General features: G+C 38.0%; 1 protein-coding gene across 1 annotated transcript in view; it reads left to right on the top strand.

Moving 5' to 3' along the window:
* Positions 1-13,142, top strand: part of SLC2A2 (solute carrier family 2 member 2) — a 34,057-nt gene extending 20,915 nt beyond the window's left edge. Inside the window, exons 6-11 of the mRNA XM_043875313.1 lie at positions 587-749; positions 1,207-1,394; positions 4,766-4,870; positions 8,452-8,553; positions 9,183-9,386; positions 9,474-13,142. Coding sequence (XP_043731248.1) covers positions 587-749; positions 1,207-1,394; positions 4,766-4,870; positions 8,452-8,553; positions 9,183-9,386; positions 9,474-9,674 — 963 coding nt within the window. The 3' untranslated portion in view covers positions 9,675-13,142. The remainder of the gene's footprint in view (positions 1-586; positions 750-1,206; positions 1,395-4,765; positions 4,871-8,451; positions 8,554-9,182; positions 9,387-9,473) is intronic.
* The last annotated feature ends 2,632 nt before the right edge of the window (positions 13,143-15,774 follow it).

Below are 15,774 nucleotides of genomic sequence, written 5' to 3'. Positions count from 1 at the left end.
TTTCTGCTCAGAATTTTGGCTGCCTGGGTTTCCTTTTTTCTGAGCATCTTTTCTGCTCAGATTTAAAATGCAAAGGATTGCAGTAGCGGTTCTTGTTCAGTTACCTGTATTCTTTCCTTCTCTCCTGTGTTCTCAGAGGGAGTCCTCAAAACCTCAGACTTATGACTATCCAGAGGATAAATTACTTTGCAATAGGGATCACAAAACTAGTTCTCTCAGAGTAATTGCTTTATCTATGTAACCCATTCTATTTAAGTTCTGCGTAATCGTCCAAAGTTATGCATGATTTTTGCTGTTGTTTCAGATATCAAATGTGTGCTTAAAAGTTTGGTTGATTTCTACCCTAAATGTCCCATAGGAGTTAATGAAGACAAATCTAGATGAATTCTTTGTAAAACAGAGTCCCTAATTCAGTTAAGGAGAGACATACTAGTAATAGTTGCCATCTTAAGCATACTTGTGCATACTTGAATCAAAGTTGTCAGGAATTACTATCAAATAGCCAATGTGCTTTTTTCAACAAATTGTTTCAGAAGGCAGATCCGAAGTGACGTGTAGTTGCTGTGCTTCCTCCCTGCCTTTTCAGATCGTTGGCCTTGACTTTATCCTGGGCAATCACGAGCTATGGCACATCCTGCTTGGTTTGTCTGCCGTGCCAGCCATTCTCCAATGTCTGCTGCTCTTCTTCTGTCCAGAAAGCCCCAGATACCTTTACATCAAGCTGGATGAGGAAGCCAAAGCAAAGAAAAGTAAGTCTATGGTGGTTTTCCTTTCTTCCTATTGTTTTGTAATTATCAGTTAATGAGAAACAGTGCACATGAATGGATACTCATGAAATTGGTACCAATGCTTTCCAAGTGAAGTCAGTGATTATACGTAAGAATATGCACGATCACTTAATATGACTGGTACATGTCATTTTGCAACCATAAGCATTCACACAAGCCCAAATAGAAAATCCACATGCAGTGTATTGAACTCAGAGACTTCTAACAGACCTTTCCTGCATTATGCTTCTATGATAATGAGCAATAAGATGAAGCCAAATGTTTTGCTTTCTTAAAACATAAAAAGACAGGATTTAACAAGAAAGGATTTCCAACACCCATTCTATTAGGTAGTAGAATGGGCTATGCAGAACTGTAGTGCTTTCATTAGCATAACAATTGACCTGAGTTGTGTCAACCTGATCATTTTGGGGGACAGGCTTGAAAAGACTCAGAGGAAGTGATGATGTCACCAATGACATCACTGAGATGAGAAAAGAGAGGGAAGAAGGATCAAATGAAAAGAAGGTCTCCATAATTCAGCTCTTCACCAGTTCCAGCTACCGACAGCCTATTCTAGTGGCACTGATGCTGCATGTGGCTCAGCAATTCTCTGGAATCAATGCGGTAAGTTTAAGAACACCCTCCCTCACTCTTAAGAGCAAAGTGAATTAAGACAGATGAGGACAGGAGTTTAAGTTTAAATAACTAAAGGACATGTTAAAATGCTGACATCACAATTATCTTGAATGAGCATTAATTTTATCTTGCCTTGTCTGCTTTCTAAAATTACCTTACAGTTTTTAAAAGATGTCAGTGATCAGTGGTCTGCATGTCAATTAAGATGAAGATTAAAAGGCAAGTCATAATAAATACAGAAGAGGGCAAAGGAGAATAAATATACCAAGAAGACTGAATTACCAGGGGCTTCTAGAGTTGAGTATCAAATTTAGGACTTCAGAAAATCTAGGAAGAAGGACTCATGGTTCCTGCTATCTATTTAAATGAAGTATAGCAGATAGCCTGGTGCAAAGAAGTTTCCTGCCATCTAAGAAATTTTCACTGTTTGGGGAGACAGCACACAAAATAAACAATAGAAGGAACTGATATGATATTGGTGAGTGAGGGTAATAGAAAAGACATGACTGAAAAACATACTGAGTACTAAACTAGCTAGCTCTTAGGTTTTGAAATCTTTGTATTATACAGACTAAAATTGTCTTACTGACGGTTAGCTACTAGAAGAAAAAAATTTAGCATTGGTTAAGAAACTAGATTTTAAAAACTACTTATCCCCATTCAGTGCTGTTAAAATTGTGATATGGGCTTCTACAGTGAGTCCACTCCAGATTCACAGACACTGTGGGGGTGACTGATGGATGGGCAGAGACCTAGAGGAAGCAAAGATAATATTTCCCCTGAGGTGAAGCAAAAGGAGACCTGAGCCTCATTCCACATGGTGAATGCTCTGCTCTGGCCTCTGGCCTCCTTTAAGGATCCTTGATGCTGATTTTCTTAATCTCTTAATTCTTTATAACTTTGGGTCTCAGAGACCAAATCTTTCTGAGCTCTCTCTCAGCTCTGCTGTGTATCCAAGAGCACAACACTTAATCTCTCTGAGTGTCCCTACTTTAGCTTCCATCCCAGTGCCTGGCTTAGAGGCATCCAGGAAATGTTGAACCAGAGGCTTTTGGGTAGTACAGCGTGCAGTGAGTAATCCATTCCTCATCGAACACAGTCTGAACAGTCCTCCTGCATCAGCCCTGTCTGCAGGACGAGGCTGTAGGAAAGGAATGACAGAGGATGACACAACAAAAAAAATGACTGTTATACACATAAAGATGTAACTAAATAATAAAGGCTATTAAGGAGGCTGTGAATCAGATTTCTCCATTTGTACTGACATGAGTGGAAAATTTTGGATTAAGTGCAATGAAAACCAAAATTCTTACACACACTGGTTCAGTTCAGTTCAAAGTTGCTCAGTCATGTCCGACTCTTTGCGACTCCATGGACTGCGGCACGCCAGGCCTCCCTGTCCATCACCAACTCCCGGAGCTTACTCAAACTCATGTCCATTGAGTCGGTGATGCCATCCAACCATCTCATCCTCTGTTTTCCCCTTTTCCTCCCCGCCTTCAATCTTTCCCAGCATCAGAGTCTTTTTCAAATGAGTCAGTTCTTTGCATCAGGTGGCCAAAGTATTGGAGTTTCATCTTCAGCGTCAGTCCTTCCAATGAATATTCAGGACTGATTTCCTTTAGGATGGACTGGTTGGATCTCCTAGCAGTCCAAAAGATTCTCAAGAGTTTTCTCCAACACCACAGTCCAAAAGCATCAATTCTTCAGCGCTCAGTTTTCTTTGCAATCCAACTCTCACATCCATACATGACTACTGGAAAAACCTTAGCTTTGACTAGACAGACCTTTGTTGGCAAAGTAATGTCTCTGCTTTTTAACATGCTGTCCAGGTTGGTCATAACTTTTCTTTCAAGGAGCAAGTATCTTTTAATTTCATGGCTATAGTCACCATCTGCAGTGATTTGGGAGCACAAAAAAATAGTCTGTCACTGTTTCCACCGTTTCCCCATCTATTTGCCATGAAGTGATGGGACCAGATGTCATGATCTTAGTTTTCTGAATGTTGAGTTTTAAGCCAACTTTTTCACTCTCCTCTTTCACTTTCATCAAGAGGCTCTTTAGTTCTCCTTTGCTTTCTGCCATAAGGGTGGTGTCATCTGCATATCTGAGGTTATTGACATTTCCCCCAGCGATCTTGATTCCAGTTTGTACTTCATCCAGCCCAGCATTTCTCATGGTGTACTCTGCATATAAATTAAATAAGCAGGGTGACAATATACAGCCTTGATGTACTCCTTTCCCGATTTGAAACCAGTCTGTTGTTCCATGTCTAGTTCTGTTTCTTCTTAACCTGCATAAAGATTTCTCAGGAGGCAGGTCAGGTGGTCTGGTATTCCCATCTCTTTAAGAATTTTCCACAGTTTATTGTGATCCACACAGTCAAAGGCTTTGGCATAGTCAATAAAGCAGAAGTAGATGTTTTTCTGGAACTCTCTTGCTTTTTTTATGATCCAATGGATGTTTAGCGATTTGAGCTCTGGTTCCTCTGCCTTTTCACTGGTAAGAGTGCAAATTGACACAACTTTTTTGGAAAACTATTTGATTTTCTCAATCAAAGCTGAGAACACATATACACTATGATCCAACAATTCTATTCCTAGTTATAAATGTGTACATATTTTACCAAAAGGCTTGTGCTAGAATAGAGTGTTCATAGAAGCACTATTCATAATCACTCTAATGATAACTACCTAAATAACCATCAATAGTAGAATGGGTGAGTAAATAGTAGAATGGGTAACTAAATTGTGGTATATTACTACAATAATATGCTAAATAGCAGCAATAATAAACAGCCTGCAAACACAACAGTGTGGATGATTCTCACAAAGGTAATGTTGATGCCAGATATAAAATATACATTGAGCAGTTCCACTTATATCAAGTACAAGACTAGGGAAAATTTATCTACAATGGTTGAAGTCGAAAAGAGTTTCCTTTGAAAAAAGGTGACATTTAGGGGGCTTCCAGAAGGCAGGAAATGATTTCTTTTTTATCTAGATTATACAGGTGTGTTTAGTTTGTGAAAATTAATTGAACTGTACACTTAAAGGATATATGTACCTTTTTGCATGTATTTTAACTTTAAGAAAGTTTTAAAACTGAAAAAAGTTAGATGCAGATGTAGAGTTTTCAGCTGAATATAAGGAGATTTTAAATGATTGGAAGTTTTACACACTAAAGGAAGATTGTGATTTCTCTTTTTCTGGAAGAAGAGGGATGATAAAACCTTTTGGGATCTCTCGGAACTCTGGTTCCATTGGAACACTCGAAAAATAAACAACCTAAAATAATTCTTGCATTAAACCCTTAGCACCAGGCTTCTTGATTAAAGCTAAACTATTCCTATCTTTCAGATATTTTACTATTCAACCAGCATTTTCCAGACAGCTGGAATCAGCCAACCTGTTTATGCAACCATTGGAGTTGGTGCTGTCAACACAGTTTTCACTGCTGTCTCTGTAAGTGAAATACTCTAGATAAATATTCTGCTTGTTCCTCAGTCCAGAAAAAAGCCCTTGTAACATAGAAGCAACCTGTGATTTATTGTCCGCATGTACTGGATGTGTAGATAGAACCATGTGAGTCACAGGAAGAGTCCTAGATGTGAATAACCAACCATTGTAGCGAGATTAGGCATAACTGAACATATGGATCAGTGGTTCTCCCTATCTCCCAAAGATGTCATTTGTCACTCACTTGTGAATCAGGAACTCACTTGGGGACAAGACACTTGGTATTTTTGTGTAAATACCTAGGCTTTTTCTCCTTTGTTCTGTGCTTAAGTCCCTTAATATTAGCAAATGTATGTACGCATGCTCAGTCATGTCTGACTCTTTGCAATCCCACAGACTGTAGCCCAATAGGCTCCTCTGGGATTTTTCAGGCAAGAATACTGGGGTGGGTTGCCATTTCCTACTCCAGGGGAATCTTCCCAACTCAGGGATTGAACCCTCTTGTGTCTCCTGTATTGGCAGCAGATTCTTTACCACTGCACCACCTGGGAAAGAAAGTGTGAAAGTGTTAGTCTTCAGTCATGTCCGACTCTTCGCGACCCCAAGCACTGTAGCCTGCCAGGCTCCTCTGTCCTTGGGCTTCTCCAGGCAAGAATACTGGAGCAAATAGCCATTCCCTTCTCTTGGGGAACTTCCCAATCCAGGGCAGATTCTTTACTGTCTGAGCCACCAGGGAAACGGAGAAGCACCCTGGGAAGCACCACCTGGGAAGCACCACCTGGGAAGCCCCTGATATTAGCAAACAGCTTGTCATTTCTATCAGTACTGGATCTTCCACCTCGATTCCTATCCTTCCATGGTTGAAATTTTTTATCCTGATATCTTAGGGGAAAAAAAATTTTTTAAAAAATAGACATTGTCCTCTTGATTAGCTATCTAAGCCTCTAGCAAAATTAAACTGATTGAGCAGATTCTTATGATGTTAGGCCATTGGGCAGAGCTTCCAGGCAGCTCTGAGGCTTCTCATGTAGCTCAGTTTGAAAAACATCTGTCTGCAGTGCAGGAGATCTGGGTTCAATTCCTGGATCGGGAAGTTCCCCTGGAGAAGGAAATGGCAACCCGCTCCAGTATTCTTGCCTGGAGAATCCCATGGATAGAAGAGCCTGGCAGGCTACAGTTTATGGGGTCACTTGTTTTTCATTCTCCACACATGAACTTTTAACTATTACCTAAAGTGGTCAATAATTACAGCCTTGCTACCTAGATCAAAAGGCAAGTTTGTCCAGACCACATTAAACAGAACTGGACCTTGGAAAGAGAAGGAAGAACAGATGATAAGGGAACACCAGTGCTTATGCCTTTAGAGTTAATGCTTGTTCAATCCAAAAGGCCACTCTAAAATCAATAAAGGATTGGTACTGGGAAGAAATCCTAGCAACTATTTGCATTCCTTTGTCTCCTGAGATAATATTTTTGCAAATCCCACTTCAACATATTTTTCTCATATAGAGATTGTGATTAAAATATTTTATGTGTAACAGGATTTGCTATGTGAAGAATCAAGTTATCAAGATCAGGGAATCCAAACTCAAAGAATGCCTGAAAAGAAAACTACTATAGAATTCCATTGTTGTTCACCCATCCAACCCTACCAACTCCATAGAGTGGGAGGAGTTGTTCTGAAAATAGTGTTCTGATTATTTTGAATATACCTTTTCAGAACTCATCCTTTTATTCTGTGAACATTTTTGCAGGTGTGACATAATTTTAAAAAATCAACTCTAATCAGTCATCTAATGAACCCTCCAGGACTACAAATAATATTTAACGCTTTTAATTATATTTATTTTTGAAAAGTTTTAAAGTTCAAAGAAATACAAAAAGGATAACCTCTCAGTCATCCAGATTCTCTTGCCAAAATCAGCCAATGTTACCGAATTCCATGTATCCATTCAAATAACGATGTGCAAATAGGAATATATACGATAACATAGGAATGTTTCAACAATTTGGAGGGAATATAATCCATTTTTTTTTCCCTGAATGAGTATTGGGAGAGAGAGACTTTATAAACTCGATGCTGAATGATGTTCCATATTCTGTATTTTTTTTACACTAATGATCCAATAGATGGAAACCTGTAATCTTGAGTGAGAAAACAAAACAGAAAGAAATATGAAGCAAACTGAAAGACAGCATGGGTCTAGAGGAGAAAGAGCGCCTCCAAGTAGGCATCGAGGATCTAAGTGCTGCACGCTGTCTGTGGGGAGAATGGAAGTTAAGGTCAGGCATCCCGGTCTCTAAGCCCTGACCAAGTCTCACCCTGTATCAGTGCTCACCTGGCCCCAAGGGAGTCTGACTCAATTTCCAAGGCATGTAGTTTTAGAATTTATAATCCTATCAGTAATACTTGCTCAGAAACAGAAGAAACAGGCATAATGAAAGCCCTTTTCGCCAAAAAACTGCTCCAGTTTCATTGGCGGCTTGACATGGTGTCATCAAATCAACTTTAAAAGTCATAATATAGAGAGAGTCAAAATATAGAGAGGAATTTTATGAACTAGAGGAAGGTTTGTTTTTCCCACTTCATTCTCAACAGTTAAATATGGATTCCTTGCTTACCACTCTGGAGTGATCTGAAAGCCTGAGAAAAAAGGGGTTTTCACTGTAAGTGAAAAGAAATATTTCCGATATTTTCAGAGCCAAAGCTCACTGCACTAAGAATATTGGATTGCTATTGATTTACTGATAGATTTATGAGAACAGCCAAGTGAGAAATTATGACAGGTAATTTTTGTGTGTGTGACTCACCAACCTTGGCAGTATTCCAAGAATCGAGCCAGAGTCTATTCAGCAAACTCTGGTCCTTGCTAATTGTAAATCTTAACCATTAGTGCAAAGATCCCGACCCAAAGGAATTGATGCCGAGTCTCCTAAATAGGATAAAAAACACTTTAGCCTTTTGCTTTAAAGTCTTATCTTTCCAAGTGGATAGTTCATTACCAAGACCAAGTACTTTCAGGCTCACCAAAAAAATATAGACCTGACTCTTTGGTAAGATGATCAAATTTTGTATGTTTCCCCTGAGTGGTCACAATTTGACTTTGTTTGTAGTAAGGAAGTTGGATGATGATTGTTGACACATCAATAATTGTACCGTTTCAGAAGTCTGCAGTGCTCAAATGCTTTTAATTATAACTTAGGATAATTATCATAAGGGAAATTAATGTCATTTTTATGTAGACCCTTCATATTTTAAGGGTAGAGGAAATACTGAACATCCAAGATGTCTAGTCTCAAACTATTGCACCCAAAGTGATAAACATCAGGTGGTGATAATGCTATGGCTCTTTCTCTAGAATGACCTGTTCAAATCAACGTGACAAAAGGAAGACAGTATCTGTTAATCATCTCTGGTCACTGAGACTAGTTCTACCTTTCTGGGCAAGAGTCACTTCTCTCCTTAATTCCACATCTGCAAAATGGGATAATAGAATGGCTTCTTTTCAGCTGTATAAATTTAAAAGATCTCTTTGGCAGTAGAAACTATTTAAGTATAAAGCCAGTATGTTTAAAAACTTTCCTAGGTGTTCCTTGTGGAGAAGGCAGGGCGACGCTCCCTGTTCCTAACTGGAATGAGTGGAATGTTTGTTTGCGCCATCTTCATGTCGGTGGGACTTGTGCTCCTGGTGAGTCCCGTGCCTGCACTGAGATTTTTGGTTACCTGATGATAGCACTTCTGAGCCCCATGTTAAACATCTGAGACTTACTTAATGAAATAAAGCAAGAGGAACAGCATATAAAACAAAAGAGAAATGTAAAGAAAAAGAGAATTAGCTTCAGGGTTTAAAGACTGAACATCAGCAAGTAAATGGTGCTTGTCACCCAGAGACGCAGGCTGTATAATAACCAGGTTTCAATCCTGACTCTGCCACTTGGCTGCTTGTGTGACCTTGAACAAGTACCTAGACCTTTCTACCACTTTACAAGGTGTCACGCATCCTGATACTGACCTTGGTATGGGTAGAAGCAGAGGTCACTGGATCCTTGATTTGCTTCTTCCACAGGAAAAGACTGACTAGGAGGCAGAGAAAATCGAAATCCAGAGGATTTCTTATAGCTCAAAAGATTTAAGGATGACTCAGACTAGGGAAAAAAAAAACAAAACACCTCGTCTACAACTAGAATAACTTATACTTAATTGAACATAAGCACATCAGGAAGAGGTCTATGTCCCCTCTGAACTCAACAAGGACTTAGCTAAAGGAAGAAGCAGTCAGTGATCCCAGTTCCACTTTTCTTTTTCTTTTCTTCTCAGAATAAATTGCCTTGGATGAGTTACGTGAGCATGACAGCCATCTTCCTCTTTGTCTCCTTTTTTGAAATTGGGCCAGGCCCCATCCCCTGGTTCATGGTGGCGGAGTTTTTCAGTCAAGGACCACGCCCTGCTGCTTTAGCAATAGCTGCGTTCAGCAATTGGACAGGCAATTTCATTATAGCCCTGTGTTTCCAGTACATTGTGGTAAGCAGCCTAATTCTGTGCAAACTTACTGAACAGAAGATAAGGTTTAACAGCTGCTAATTGGAACTCTGTTTATTCTCTGTGCAGGACTTCTGTGGACCTTATGTGTTTTTCCTTTTTGCTGGTCTGGTCTTGGCCTTTACTCTGTTTACATATTTTAAAGTTCCAGAAACCAAAGGAAAATCCTTTGAGGAAATTGCAGCAGAGTTCCGAAAGAAGAGGGGTTCAGCTGAAACGCCAAAACCTGCTGTAGAAATGGAATTCCTCGGACCTACAGAAAACATTTAAAGATAACCTGCTTTTTGACATGAGCAATAACAGGAAGAAAGCAGTGTTTTTTTTAATGACATTTTTTTGAGAATTTTATATCTGTATCTTGAAATACTGTGTTATTTTTTATAGAGACTTTATAGGCTCTGATCAGAAGTATCATCAAATATTACAAAAAAGTATTTTTTCTTTTAACTTAGAGACTCTATGTTGGGTGGTAAGACTATAAGAAAACCAAAAAATCTAGCTCATTTTGTTACACTAACTGGTAAGTACATTTAGTACCAAAAAAAATTTTTTTTGTTACTTTGAAGACCAAATGGTTTTTGTGAAATTAAACACTAAAAAGCATGGTCATTTAGCATGGGTTATCAGTTAATAATAACAACTATCACAAACTTGTGCTAATTCCTTACTGGCTCAATCCCTTGAGCTATATTTTGTTTTGCTTTTTTATTGACCACAGTCTGGTTTTCTGAGTTGTGTTATAAAATACAGTCAAACAGTGATAAATCAAACATTTGTTTATCTCCTCAAACTTCAAATAAGATATAGCAGTCTAACATAAGAAATTGGAAGTAAAAGATTGCTCTGTTTGTTAAAAAATATTTTCTGAACTATTATGTTTTAAAATAGGTTGAAAAGGTAGGGTTGGAAGATCCTGAGGGTGTCCTCCTGAAAATTCAAAAACATTGAATTTCAGCCTTGATCAAAATCCTTATTTAATTTTCCTGGAAAGACTGAGTTCCCAAACACAAAGCAATCATTCTTTTTGGTGTTTCCTTTTTTGCCTTGGCAGTATATGGAGCTATCTAAGCTATTCTGTTACGATTGCGAACATTTATTGTACACAAACACTAAGTGCTTTTACCTATGTAGACAAATTGGAACTACACAGATGATTAAACAGACTTTCACTTAGTCAATTTTGCAACTATGGAAATACAGTTCTGAAGGATACCAAAGGCTTAGCAGGGAGCTGAAATATCTCCAGGCTCTTCCTCACAAAGTAGAACACTGAATCAATCCTCTTTACATTGGCTTTAATGTATGGAAGAGAAAGGCACTTCTTAAAAAGTTCTTTCTAAGAGTGGGAAAAAAATACTGAACACTTAAGGGTTTTTTTTTTTTTTTCCTTTGACCAAAGTTGTTTACCTTTATGTAACTTGACATTCCAAGCAACATGAAATTATTTCTTCTCACTTTGATTTTTGTTTCTTCTTGGCCAATTTGGGATCAACTATCTTCCCTTAGCTGTTACAGGACACAAAGTGAGCTTAAATAGTTTGGTAGACCTTTTTTTCTAAACTGTGAACTCAGTTAAAATTAAAAAAAGTAGGGACTTGGAGTCGGGCAGAAGCAGGAAAATGCCTCATCCCGTGGCTCCTGTCTTCTTCAGGATGCTGGTGGCTTTTGAGAAGCCCAAAGTTGCACCAGTAAAGAAATTTAACATATGTATAGGTGATGGATGTGATTTATTCGAATCACTATTCCTGATCTCATGTAGAATAAAGTAGTAAGTGTTTAGGACTTCCCTGATGACTCAGTGGTAAAGAATCTGCCTGCCAATGCAGGAGATGCTGGTTTAATCCCCTAGTCAGGAAGATCCCCTAGAGAAAGAAATAGCTACCCCTCCAGTTTTCTTGCCTAGAGAACCCCATGGACAGAGGAGCCTGATTGGCTATAGTCCGTGGGGTCGCAAAGAGTCAGACACGACTTAGTGACTGAAAAACAACAAATTAGAGTTTATATAAAGAACGCACAAGACCCCTTTTAAATTTTGATTAATTTTTCTGACTGACCACAAATACTCAAAATTCAGACCCTGAAGTTTTCTGCCTCAGAGAAATATAAATAGCATATATTGTTTCCCTTTCATAATTTTTTCCTTGCAAAGATACAAGTGAGTTGAAAAGAAACATTCAGATGAAATAAGCGGTTAAAGCTTCATACTGAAACAAAGGAACTAGCTTAACATAATAAAAACTCCTAGGTTCTCAGCAATATTCATCATAATATATAATAAAGTTGGCACTAATTAATTAGATTTAATCCCAGGGAAATTAGATGTGAGTTTGAATGCTTAATTTTCATAGTACACTATCATTTTTGTGGAGTCGTTTTCATAGTCGAACATCTTTACAAATGCGATCTTCTCTTAACTTGCTCGGAGCATGATCCGGTCCTTCATCTGCCACATCTACTATTGTCCACTGTCCTGACACCAAAGCAGGGCTCTCCTCTTAGTTCCTCTTCCCCACTCCCTTCTACAGGGTTAGCACCGTCATGCACGCTGAGACACAGTAAGAGAATGCCTCGCCTCAAGGAGCTCAGTCTGTTGAGGAGTTCAGGAAAATCATCTGCATTTCTTGCCTTCTATCACCTCAATGTAAAGGACTTTGTAAATAAAATGCACTCAATAATATACCTACCTCAGAGAGCTGTGAGGATTAAACATAAAGTACTAAGCAGAGTGCCTGGTACAAAGAGGGCACTCAACAAATGTTACCTAAAGTTAGTATTCATGACAATACTGTTAGGACGCAGAACTATCACATATAAGATAGTTTCAATATTTTTCTTTTGAATAAAAAAATTTTTATAAATGCAATATTTTCTTACTTCCAGCAACAATCCCACAATGACAAGGGAATTGTAAGAATGAGGAGGAATATTAGGCTGTCTAATACTTAAACCCATACTTGATATTTCTAAGTAGGGTATAAGAGTTTTTCTTGTATTTTTTAAATTTGCTTTTGCCTAAGTTATTTTTAAGAGGTCTATATGTAGTATTATTTCTTTGGATAAAGCTAAATACAAAATAAAATGCTAAGTATCATATATAAATGTAACAACAGGATTAAATCACAGGACAAGGCCAAGCCTTCTTGATAAGATGCAAAAACTGCAAAAATGAGAACTTCTCTGGTGGTCCAGGGGCTGACTCCGTGCTCGCAGTGCAGGGGCCTGGGTTCCATCCCTAGGAATGAGGGAACTAGATCCCACATGCCGAAACTAAAAGATTCTGTGTCCCGCAATGAAGATCAAAGATTCTGTGTGCTACAGCGAAGATCTGGCACAGTCAAATAAATATGGAAATAAAATTAAAAACATTTAAAATATTAGATTACCTAAAAAGGTGTAAAAATAATTACTAAAGTGTATAAACTAGTGTACATAAATATTTGTTGCTAGCTTATTATTGTATACATAGCAAACAAAGCAATGTTGGGCAGTATCTTGTGCTTACAGTGTCCTAAGGAAAGGTGTTGAGTAAAGTGTGAAAAAATATAATTTTTCATTACAATTGTGTATTAGTGATCTGAGGAGAAAGGGTTTACTGCCAATCACTCTTGAGCCATCTGCTGGTGCTTTTACCGCTTTCTAGTTGGGTGCACGTTAGAAAGAATCATCATGAAAATGCACTGGTTTTAGTTATGAGTGTATATACACTGCAGTTTGATGTCAATAAATATATTTCCAATAGTTGTGTTACTTTATTTTATGTAGAAAATAACCACATTTAAGAAAATTGGTATTGGTTTACTGCATATAATCATTTCCTTCTCACAGTATCTTTCCTGTTCTCATTTTAAAGATAATATGTGAGTTGTGTTTTAAATCCAAATTTTATTTCCATCAAGCAGTTGTTTGATTATCAGTTTAGTAGGAAAAACTAACCGGTAGGCTAGGTGAGAACAGTTGAAGAGGAATGAAGGACTCCCTCTGATGAAAATAGAAATGCTTTAATTCAGTAAATATTTGATTGAGCTCCTATTATGAACACAACACTTTATGAAAGTTTTGTAAAAGATACAAAGCTTAAAAAACATGGCCCCTATCTTCAATCACCTGAATTCTCATAATGAGACTAAACTTTAAAAACAAATAGTTTATGGTACAAGGGACAGAATAGGAAAAACTGTAAGTTCGTGGTTTTAAAATTTTTTAGTTGGCATCTAAAATTTTTCATCATACACTTAAATAGCTGCAAAGGATATAACTTTTCAAAATATATATACATTTTAAATTGCTATGCTCTATTTATCCAATAGCATTTAATTACCGTAGTAGTTTGTTACTCACCATAACCATTTTTGATGAAATTATTCATTTTCTTATTTCTAAATTTTCATCATGAAATTTAAGAACACTAGCAAATAAAAAGTACATATAAAAGCATCTAGAAAGTAAAGACAGGTCACATACAAAGAAACAGGATTCATAAAAGCATGTCATATCTGAACAGCAGCTATGAAAGCTGAAAGGCTGTGGAACCATACCTACAAAATTCTAAGGGAGAATGATTTTCAGCCTAGAATTCTGTTCCCAGATGTACTATCAGTTGAGCGTAAAAGTAGAATTAAGTATATTTCCAGACATGCAAGACTCAAAAATTTACCTGTTCTGTACCTTCTCTCCTGAAGCAAGAGGAATGTGTACTGTGCCAAAAAGAGAGAGAAAGAGGGGAAAAACTGAGAGCGAAAGACATGGAGTTCAGCAAAAGGGGAGAATGAAAGATAAGTCTCAGGGCATGAGTCATAGGTGACGGCAAGCACCAGGGCCTAGGAAACAACCAGTTCAGACTGAAGCAAGAAAAAGAAGGTTCCGGGGGAAAACAGAACTAAAATATTCTCTGACGTGTTTGGCCATATGAGGAATAATTTGGAACCTTTAGGAAAAAAGAATAGTGCCAAACACATAGGAAACTAAACAAATGCAAATTCGAGGCGACTATGAATTCCTGGGGAGAGAGTGGGGGCAGGGAGCAACATAGAAAAGAAATGTCCTGGTGCACTACTTAACTCAATGGTGAACAAGTATTTACACAATTATGTAAAACACTGGATATTGTTACAATTCTCATTTTCAAATAAAATTTATAATAGTACTGTATTATGAGATATGTGGAAAAGAAAGGTGAGGAATTGTGAGGAAAAGCTCAATGATAATTAACACAGTAGGTTGTTGACACATAGCCACCAAAATCTATAAAGCAAAAAATATCCATATGAGGCTATGTGCTGGCAATGGGATGTTTACCCATTGTACCCTGCTCTGTGACTCAGAAGGCTGGTCTCTTCAGACTGTATCATCTAGGTTCCTTGTCTTTTGCTTCTAGTTGAGTTTGCTCACTGGGCTGCCCTGGTGGGAAATGGAAGGATAAGAAGAGGGAGCAGGCAGGCTATTGTTTCCTTCAGCTTCCAGCCTCCCTCTCCGTGGGCAGTGACTATTTTCCTCCACTTATGGCCACAGCTTCTGTACAGCTCCAGTTACACTCATTACTGGGTTCTGGTAATCATTCCCCCAAATCTTGCCTGTTAATCCTAGAGTTGGTAATGGCATCATACTACCGTGAGTTCTACTACTACTAGTCCCAGGTACTTGACCATCCCTTGCTGTTCCTTAACTTGGCCTCCTCCTTTGTAAACTCTTTCTTTATTAAGCTTCTTTAACCACTCCTTTGCAGTGGGCCAGCTGCTTCTGATGAGACCCAAACAATACAACATATGAACTTGAACGTGGAAATTAAAGCTTTAAGAAACAATTAAAAAATTTTCAAGGGGCTTCCCTGGTGGCTCAGTGATAAAGAATCCACCTGCCAATGCCAGAGACACAGGAGATGCAGGTTCAATCCCTGGGTTGGAAAGATCCCCTGAAGGAGGAAATGGCAACCCACTCCAGTATTCTCGCCGGGAAAATCCCATGGACAGAGGAGCCTGGTGGGCTACAATCCATAGGGTTGCAAAAGAGTCAGACACAACTTAGCAACTAAATAGCAGCAACTACAAAAATTTTTCAAATATTCACCTATAAGAAAATTCATGGTTGAAGAAGGCTGGGGCAAGAACTTATTGTGTATTTTTCAAATATATGTAATATAAGCCTGTACTATTATTTGACCTTTAAACTATAGATATGCATTACTTTATAAAAATAAAAAATTATTACATAACAATAAATATTTTAATGTAAACTATTGAATCAATGATAAAATGCTACACAGCACAAAAGTGTATGAGATTATACATACCAAATATATTTTAGATAGATGAGAGAGGCTGAGAGAGTAAAGAAGGGTAGAAAGGGAAGGAGAAGAGAGAGGAGAGAGAGGAAA

This window comes from Cervus elaphus, chromosome 19 (genome assembly GCF_910594005.1).
Source record: "Cervus elaphus chromosome 19, mCerEla1.1, whole genome shotgun sequence".
NCBI lineage: Eukaryota > Metazoa > Chordata > Mammalia > Artiodactyla > Cervidae > Cervus > Cervus elaphus.
This window is presented reverse-complemented; position numbering and strand designations above follow the sequence as displayed.